At 40.1% G+C, this 10,379-nt stretch overlaps 1 protein-coding gene across 1 annotated transcript; it reads right to left on the bottom strand.

The window, feature by feature from the left end:
• Window positions 1-3,639: 3,639 nt before the first annotated feature.
• Window positions 3,640-5,710, bottom strand: LOC106599278 (ferritin, middle subunit). Its single transcript, XM_045714921.2, has 4 exons — window positions 5,367-5,710; window positions 4,832-4,978; window positions 4,470-4,595; window positions 3,640-4,011 (listed from the first exon to the last, which is right to left on the bottom strand). The coding sequence occupies exons 1-4, from the start codon at window positions 5,466-5,468 to the stop codon at window positions 3,856-3,858; spliced, it is 531 nt and encodes a 176-aa protein (XP_045570877.2). The 5' UTR covers window positions 5,469-5,710; the 3' UTR covers window positions 3,640-3,855.
• Window positions 5,711-10,379: the final 4,669 nt, after the last annotated feature.

The raw sequence follows: 10,379 nt of genomic DNA, 5'->3' as shown, positions 1-10,379 counted from the left end.
TTACATTACATTTTCTCAAGAGCAATTCCTGAGGGGGACACCAAAAGTAGTGCTGTAACACATAGCCTACATTGTAATATGGTAAACGTATATTAAGGAACCAAAGAAATAAGGTGTTTGCCGTACTCCTAACTACCGGTACCCAAAACTACACAACTAATCACAACAGCAATACCATTGCCTTTAACAAATCTTAGTTCAGTCACCAGTTTAAGTTGAGAGTGGAGGTATCCATGGCATTTTCCAATTATGTTCCTATTTTACAAGTCAAAAAAATGGAGAACCTTTCAAATTGTTGCCAAACAAAGACTCAACAAAATTACCTGAGACTCCCTGTCTCTGCCAGTCTGTCCCTGCATATCTGTCCCCAACTCTGCTGTCTGTGTGCCATCTGTTGCCTGCTCTGCCTAATGACATCATTGTGAAACATTTCCATTAGAATTTCATTTCTTTCTTATGAACATTTTATCAACTAGTCTTTGAGATATTAGGCTACAAAGGTTATTACTTTGCGTTTTGGTGTACTGAAAAATACTCTGATGTCCGTCTTTTATTTTTCTGCCATTTTTCTACCTGGCTGGCTGGCTGGCTACACACACACACACACACACAGTGTGTAGGTTATTTACAGTAGGAGATGGGCTTCTATCATCTTATCTTTTATCATTCTAGTTGGGCTTCGATCTAAAAGGTAGCTAGCAAATGTGAAACGGATTAAAATGACAAGAGTTGACAGCTGTATGAGTTCACCATTTACACAACATATGCTGCAACCTTTTGTAATTTTAATAGTTTGTTTCATATTGGCTGGCTTCCAACAATAGCTGAATTTGCAAAGCTAGCGAGCACCAATTCCGTTTCAGTGGTGTTTGCTATAATCTTTGCTACCCGGGTTAAATAAAGGTGAAATAAAATAAATAAATAAATAAAAGTTCCCTTGCGACAATTTAGCTTTTGCAACAAGACCCATTAAATATATTTAAGACAATGGTAGAAGAGAGTGTAGTTCTGTTCAGTTTGGACTTCAGTTTATCGCTAACCTTATCGCAGGGACTTTGAAGCACTAACTTACATCATCTGCATGCTGATCTTGGAATAAATTGACGATAGCAAAGATTCCATCTTTGACGAGGCCACATAAATGGAATAGGTACTAGCTAGCTTAATAGTTAATATTTGCGCGCTAGCTCTGCATATTCAGCTAGTGTGTGTGCGCGATTGACTGGATTAACCTCACTTCAGTTACGTTCATTGAGTTCATTGAGTGCCTTTCAGAGAGTAGATACGACCCCTCTGATACCTTGCCAACTAAGGAACTGGCAGTGGATTCAAACACTGTGGGGGTGGGGGGGGGGTCGCAATCTTTTGAAACTTAAAAACGCGCTACAAAGTGTCTATAATCAGCACAATTACTTTCATTGCGTATTATTAATATTATTTAAATTACATAGTTATGTTTCAGTGATATATTGGGGGGACAAATAATATTTTTCCAAGGATGGGGGTCGTGTCCCTGCCTCTCCAACATAATCTAGGTAGAGTCAAGCATTCCCCAGAGCAGCTGTCTAGGCCCCTTACTTTTTCTATCTTTACTAATGACTTGCCACTGGCGCTGAGTGAAGCCTGTGTGTCTATGTACGCTGATGACTCAACACTATACACATCAGCTACCACAGCAGGTGTAATCACTGCCAGTGGCGGTTCTACGCCATTTCAACTGGGGCCAGTTGTACTGTTAGAGGGGCCAGTTACATTAGATGTTATTGTTGTCATATCGTTTTCTTCACTGCATTGCAGGCATTAGCAGGCAAAAGACCATGTTCATAATCATCATCGTTGCCACTGTCTAATAACAGATGTAAAAAAAGAACGATAGCAAAAATTAGTTAGATGGGAGAGGTCTGTCCATAATAAAGCACTGCTCTGCCTTCTTAACAACACTATCAACAAGGTAGGTCCTACAGGCCCTAGTTTTGTTGCACCTGGACTACTGTCCAGTCGTGTGGTCAGGTGCCACAAAGAGGGACTTCGGAAAATTACAATTGGCCCAGAACTGGGCAGCACGGCTCACCCTTAAATGTACACAGAGAGCTAACATTATGCATGTCAATCTCTCATGGCTCAGAGTAAGAGGAGAGATTGACTTCATCACTACTTGTATTTGTGAGAAGTATTGGAATGCTGAATGCACCGAGCTGTCAGTTTAAACTACTAGCACACAACTCAGACACCAGTGCATACCCCACAAGACATGCCACCAAGTCTCTTCACAGTCCCCAAGTCCAGAACAGACTATGGGCGGTGCACAGTACTACATAGAGCCATGACATGGCTACGTTACCACATCAAGCAACTCATTCAAGCAGTAAAATAAGATTTAAAAAATAGATAAAAATACACCTTATGAGACAGCAGGGACTGTGAAGAGACACAATAACATATTCACTATAGACACACACACATGGATGTTGTGTTATAGATATGTGGTAGTAGAGTAGTGGCCTGAGGGCAAACCCTTAATGTGTTGTGAAATCTGTTTCGTAATGTAACGTTTTAATAGTATTGAACTGCATTTATTTTGCTGGACCCCATGAAGAGTAACTGCTGCTTTGACAGTAGGCAACAAGGATCCATAAAGAAATGTTGGTAAACGTCAAGGAACATCATTTAGTCAGGTGCCATCTAGTGGCCTTTTTGGGTATTTCAAATTATCACAACTCTCTGGTCTTCCGTGTGGCCTTATCACATGTAAAATATACTTTAAAATAGAATGTCAACGCCACAAAACATTACCCTAAATATAAACCAACTTAGAATGCTATTACCTTTAATTTAAAAAGTAATCAACATTTTTACCATGTCAATATTTCATGGTTGTAAATGTTGGTGGCAGTTGTGTAAAGAAAAAGGGATGAGTTGCAGATTTATTGAGAATGCCATTGTTGATAAAACACTAAGGTTATTTTCCCCTTCAACCATCTGGTCTATCCACTAGAAACCCATGCACTATATGGACACATGAAAAATAGCAATATTCCCAGTTAAAGTATAAATTACCGAAGTTAGATTCCCTGTTAACTACAGAAGACTTCAGTAATTTTGGGTAATTACCAGTAGCTTTACAACCATATGACAGCTCCAATAAACCCCTTATGGTGAACTAGAGGCTTGTAGAATCATTACTATTTTGAGAATTCAGTTCATAGTTTGCTGTAGGGGAACTATTGGGCATTACCAACTGTAAAGATTTAATTTTGTGTCAATACGAGCCAAACTTCACATTACTAGAGAAATGTGCCATATGGATTTACCGAGCAGGAAGCAAGGTTTTGATTTACCTCTAGGTTGTCTAATGATGACCTTCTGAGATACAGAGTAAAGGTCCACATTGACTAGATACCCACTTCACTTATGGGTAAAGCGTTGACAGTTGGGCCCTTAATTGACATGTCTGTAACATTTATTTTACTAGTGCCTTCTGGTGACAGGTAATGTCCTTTATAAACCTCATGTTAAACTTTTCCTATTGTTATGACCCTCAGTTACTAGTAGGTCTACAATTGTCAGTATTTATCACTAGGAAATTGAGATGCTCAGTAAGACGGAGCAAAGAAACTGAATAGACTGTTACAACATCCATTACTACAGGTCAACACTTTATTTGTATTGTTTTACAAGATGCCTTGCCTCCAATACAATAGTGTTGTCAACAAAAACACCTCAATGTTACAGCTGTGTTGCACTGCACCAGTTTAACACTCTCCCCTCCCTATAAATGCAAAGCCAGTAGGATCTATCAGAGAAGCCAGGAGTCCTGGTCTGGGGCTGGATGCTGTAGCCTGGGGATGAAGTGGTTTAGCTCTGGCATCCCAGGGTGTGCTTGTCAAACAGGTACTCTGCCATCTTGTTTTTGACAGCATCCATCTTGGTGAGGTTGGTGATGTAGTCACCCAGCTTCTTAATGGCCTCCACCTGCTTATTCAGGTAATGGGTCTTCAGGAAGTGACACAGCTGAAGAGGGAAAACACAGGTCAGACAAGAGAATAACAGACTATTGTAGATACAGTAACAAGAGCCTGGTGGTAATGGCATAAGTGCAGAGTGTTTCCAGCTTTTTTTAACTAGGCAAGTCAGTTAAGAACAAGTTCTTATTTACAATGAGATCCTAACGTGGAACAGTTCTGAACTGCCTTGTTCAGGGTCAGAACATTTTTACCTGGTCAGCTCGGGGATTCAATCCAGCAACCTTTATTACTGGCCCAACGCTCTAACCACTAGGCAACCTGCTGCCCCTTCTGCATTAGCTGCATTGTGTGTATAGTGTGCATCTGGACTATTGTGTGCATGTGAAGCAGGTCACAATCCTGTGTCATTAGATATCAGAGCTACAACAACCTGATCATCTCCTGGGACAGTACCTGTATTCTATGTGATATATACATGGTATGTGCAGTTCCAATATAACTTACATGGGGGTCAACCTTGTCAGAGGCAATCTTGTGCAGGTCCAGCAGGGCCTGGTTCACATTCTTCTCCAGCTGCAGAGCACACTGTATGGCCTCCAGCCCATTGCCCCACTCATCACGTTCTGCCTTCTACACAGGACAGAGTTAACAGAAGTGTTAGGGACTACTAGCAGACATTAAGGTTAGGATAAAGTGAACAGAGTTACACCCCTCACACTGTCAGTTCAGTGGTTAGAGGCAAAATGTTCAGAACTACTCCAGGTTCTCTACATCAACTTAATGCTGTAGACACTCTCCTCCATGGAGTAAAGACATTATCCATCAGCCTACAATCTAAATGTGTTTTTCGATGCTCAGGGGCTCACCTTGATGTCCTGGAGTAAAATGCGTCCACCTCTCTTGTTCTGGAAGGAGAGTAGCTTGTCGGCGTGCTCCCGCTCCTCGTCGCTGTTCTCCTTGAAGAAATGCGCGAAGCCAGGCAGAGCCACATCGTCACGGGAGAAATAGAAAGCCTGGGTGGATAAACATAAAACAGTGTGTTTAGAAGAAGAAAAAAAACATGACAGCATGCTGTTCTTGTTGTGGCAACTAAACTTGATGACAAAGGCATGAATCAGTCTAGTCTGTAGTCTACTTGGTAACCTGACAAGTACCCCGTCAACGAGTTGTTACGCGCTCTGTCCAAGGTAGGATGGATTCCCGGCTTCATTTGAATGCTATATCTACCTGAAAGCTCTTAATAACAAAGTAAAAACTCAAATATGAACTTCAGGGAGCTACATTTCTTGGCTCTTTAATTGTCTAGGCCTGTAGAAATGTCAGGTGAAAAATGCCATTTAGGCCCAGGAATAATAATACACAGGTAGATCAACAAAACGGTCATCTTGGTAGACTCCTTACCATTGAAGTGTAGGTGTAGGAGGCAAACATCTCCATGTTGATCATCCGATTGATTGCAACTTCGCAATCGTGGTGATAGTTCTGGCGGATCTGAGACTCCATCTTGGCAGATTTTCTTCTATATCAAAATGAAATGTACAAAAACAGGGTTTCTCAGACTATTTTGCTATTACAGTTAAAGTAAGTGTTAGGTTATCAATCCGGAATGTTCTATAGTGCGGGACGAAGGCAGAGGAGTTCCGTTCAATCACTGTTGAAGCAAGAACTTCTTCATGCGTCTTCTCAGACTTGTGAAGTGGAAGGAGCCTTGTTCCCTCTATTTATTGTTCCGAACGGAACGCGTCAGTGAAATCCACTCTCACAGAGCGTAGCCAATCACCTTTAGAATTTCAACAGGAACTAGGCGGATCATTTGACGACGAGCCCACTCATACACCTCATGACCTAAAGCTAAGATTATTTATTATATTAACAAGAGAGACGAGTGACAACTCTAACAATGGAAATACATTGTGCTCAACGATTGAAGACAGGCAAGATTCTAACCAATGAGAGGGCAGGTACGCGTGTAAACAACACGCACAACTCAACGTCGTTTTTCTCAAAGTTGCCGGAATGCAACGTGCATCAAAATATAGTATACATGTCGGCGTTTGTAAAAGCTTTTGTAAAAGCTTAAACATTACGAAACTTCTATTCGATCAAAAACCTTAAGTAATTTGACACTCTGTTGTATACCTCCACAAATAAATGGCCTTATCTCATGCGGACAGATTTTGGGCGGAGTAAATGCTCTCGCCTTGACCTCTTCATCTCGGTCTGTTAATTTTTTTTAAACTTTGGTTAATACAAAGTAACATTTTATTGGAAACAACTAAAGCAGTAGTATCAGCCAAAAGCAATGCTACAGTGCAGGTCTAACTACAGCGCTTATTGTTGAAAAAGGTGTGTGTGTTATATCCTTAGAAGAAAATAGGAAGAATTTGAACACATTCTAATATTGGGCTAATTGAGAAATAGTCTATGTCTACATTTGATTTAGGATATAAAAGGAATCGAACTATGAGACGCAGTTCTGTAAACTTCTGTTTCATTCTCTAAGAGCACATGTTTCAATAGCACATGTAGCTTAATTATGTACCTTTTCCAGAATGCAGTCAAAAGAAAAACTGTAGGGTTTATCACACTTTTTTCATATTAATTCATTTTTCAGTATGATGTATGGGAATACAGTAGTGGACAGAGAAAGAAAGGCTGGCTTTTGTAGAAATGGTATTTGATGATAAACCTTTCGGTTTCAAATGACATATTGTAGTTGACAAATGGTATATCAAAGTTGATTACATTAGCCTAGAAATAACTACACAAAATCAGTAGCTACATAAATCTAACAATACATGGGTTATTAAGCTAAAACTGTGAAGTGGAAAACTTTTTACAGCTAATGAAAATCAAAGACTACAGTAATAAAGTAACCTTCCTAAGAACTTCAGTTCACATGACCTGATCTTCCACAACTGTTGACAGGGTGCTTTCAGGGTGCTGGGTTATTGTTCAATACATCCCTGTATTTGCAACATCACTGGTATTCATAAGAACTAGAGCTGTGTTCGAATACTCATACTAACTGCACTAACCATACTATTTGTGATGTAAGTGGAGTATGTAGTATGGTTATTGGTCACAGTATGGATATAGTTAGTATGCCAGAAGTTCCCGGATGTCGTACTAAATTAGGCAAAATTGACATTATTTCTGTGCTTTCAAGGCCCATAATGCAATTCTTCAGAAAACGGGCGTGGCCTCCCAACGGTTTCAGATTTTAAGAAAATGTCGGAAAATATGCAGCTGAAGTCCGACGAGAGTGAATACAATTTCATTGCTTTAACTAGCTATGACAAATGTTAAGAAAATGTTCAGCGATGTAATTAATTTTCAAATAAGTTACGTTACAATTCTTTAGCAACGCTATACTTACGAACCGCATAGCATATCATTACAGTAGTATGTACCGTTATGTTAGCTAGCTACCTAACATACATTTAGTTGGCTATTAAGACATCAGGCTTAGCTAAGTGGCATAGTCATTGTTCGTTCTCAATGGACATAGTTAATTTGCTCTGGCTATCTACTCCGATTTCAGAGTACTCTCATCTGAGTGTGCCAAAGCGCAGATTAATTGATGAATTTACAAACGTAACACCCATTGAATATAACCGGTGTCAGTAAATGTCTGCAAAAAAGAGTAATTAAATTGTTGCCAGCACCACAGTTACAGTCACCAATGCTCTGGATAACATGAAAGCAGCCTAACCAGCTCTGCTAGGTTGAGTAAAATGGTCAGAGTGAAGTGTTCTCTCATTTGTGTCTGGAAGTAGCTAGCAAGCTAGCCAAAGTTAGCCAGTTAGCTTGGGTGCTTGACTGCCATTGTGAGGTCAGAACGCTTGGATGAACCCTACTCCTCGGCCAGAGCGTCCACTGTGGGCTCTGAATGCTCAGAGAGCAAAACACTTTGAATTTATGAACGGACAATCTGACAACGCTCTGAATTTACAAACGCCCAGAGCGTACTCTGGCACACCAGATTGAATTTACAAACACATCTGAAATCGTATGATGTCTAGCTAGTAATTTGTAATGCTAACAAGCTAGCAAGAGGTTGCATATCAACAGCATCAGCTTCTGGTAGACAGTCAAAGTGCTAGTAAGCTCAACTAAAAGTTTACAGTTCTTTTACAGTATACTCAAATGTAACCTTTATTTAACCTAGGCAAGTCAGTTAACTTCTTTGGGGTAGGGGGCAGTATTTTCACAGCTGGATAAAAAACGTACCCGATTTAATCTGGTTACTACTCCTGCCCAGAAACTAGAATATGCATATAATTAGTAGATTTGGATAGGAAACACTCTAAAGTTTCTAAAACTGTTTGACTGGTGTCTGTGAGTATAACAGAACTCATATGGCAGGCCAAGACCTGCGAAGGTTCCATTCAGGAAGTGCCCTGTCTGACAATTTGTTGTCCTTCTGTTGCATCTCTATCGACATTACAGCATCTGTGCTGTAACGTCACACTTTCTAAGGCTTCCATTGGCTCTCTAAAGCCGCCAGAAAGTGGAATGGGGTGTCTGCTTTCTCTGGGAAAAGTCCAACAGCTCTGTTTGTAAGTGGTCAGCCTGGTGACGGTGAGACTGAGATGCGCGTTCACGAGACTTCTCCATTCTTTTCTTTCAGCCTTTGAATGAATACAACGTTGCCCGGTTGGAATATTATCACTATTTTACGAGAAAAATATCATAAACATTTATTTTAAACAGCGTTTGACATGCTTCTAAGTACGCTAATGGAATATTTTGAATTTTTTTGTCACGAAATGCACTCGCGCGTTACCCTTCGGATAGTGACCTGAATGCACGAACAAAACGGAGGTATTTGGATATAACTATGGATTATTTGGAACCAAAATAACATTTGTTGTTGAAGTAGAAGTCCTGGGAGTGCATTCTGACGAAGAACAGCAAAGGTAATCCAATTTTTCTAATAGTAATTCTGAGTTTAGTGAGCCCCAAACTTGGTGGGTGTCAAATTAGCTAGCCTGTGATGGCCAAGCTATATACTCAGAATATTGCAAAATGTGCTTTCGCCGAAAAGCTATTTTAAATCGAACATAGCGATTGCATAAAGGAGTTCTGTATCTATAATTCTTAAAATAATTGTTATGTATTTTGTCAACGTTTATCATGAGTAATTTTGGAAATTCACCGGAAGTTTTCGGTGGGTATGCTAGTTCTGAACATCACATGCTAATGTAAAAAGCTGGTTTTTGATATAAATATGAACTTGATTGAACAAAACATGCATGTATTGTATAACATAATGTCTTAGGATTGTCATCTGATGAAGATCATCAAAGGTTAGTGCTGCATTTAGCTGTGGTTTGGGTTTATGTGACATATATGCTTGTTTGGCTAATGGCTGTGTGATTATTTGTGTCTATGTACTCTCCTAACATAATCTAATGTTTTGCTTTCGCTGTAAAGCCTTTTTGAAATCGGACAATGTGGTTAGATTAACGAGAGTCTTATCTTTAAAATGTTGTAAAATAGTTGATTGTTTGAGAAAATTGAATTGTGGTATTTTAGTTGGTTTCGTATTTTGCTCCGTGCGATGCCATTGGCTGTTGGCTAGGGGTTCCGCAGGCGGAACAGGGTTCCGCTAGTGGAACGTCTGTCCTCAACAGGTTAAGAACAAATTCTTATTTTCAAGTACTATAGTGACGTCGCTTGCACTGAGTTGCAGTGCCTTAGACCGCTGCGCCATTCGGGAACCCTATGAACTAATAGTATATAGTATGCAGTATGTACTCATTAAGTATTTGAACACAGCTTAGGTCTTCTGGGGCAGTATGCATCAAGCCTCTCAGAGTAAGAGCGCCGATTTAGGATCAGTTTAGCCTTTTCGATCACATTGAATAACATTACATGGACGGGGAAGCTCCTCCCCCCAGCCTCCACTGATTTATACAGCCCCTGGTCTTTCCTGGCCTAGTATGTAAGGTAGTGCCTCTTCTCCAGTTGTTTGAGAACAGGACCCCCTTTTTCCTAAAATGTATGCAAAAACAGGCTCTATCAGTTTGTCACAGCTACTATCTAGGTTCATTGTTTGTTGAAAAATTATGAAGCTGCTTCAAATGGGGGTAAGGGTCTTCAACATAGATAGTCCTTGAAGTATGTGCCCTGCTCTCTGTTACTTTGAGCAACTGTTTTAGACTGAACCTCACTTTATAGCGTAATGTTTTCATTATGAGCGCAAACAAAGTTTTGGAGACAATGAGTCGAAGCCTCTTCAGACTTTGGGAGTGACAGTAGACTCATGCTTAAACCGGTGTTACTAAAAGGGCTGTGACATACTTGGCATTCCTTTTTTTTGCGAAAAGGGACATCACTTTTTGACTAAATTATGTGTCATGCTTAAAGGATAAGTTTGGATGAGCATATAACGCGAACGTCTAGCAT

Source organism: Salmo salar, chromosome 03, assembly GCF_965601325.2.
Source record: "Salmo salar chromosome 03, fSalSal1, whole genome shotgun sequence".
Lineage (NCBI taxonomy): Eukaryota > Metazoa > Chordata > Actinopteri > Salmoniformes > Salmonidae > Salmo > Salmo salar.
Note: the sequence above shows the minus strand (reverse complement) of the source record. Positions and strands in the feature narration are given on the sequence as shown.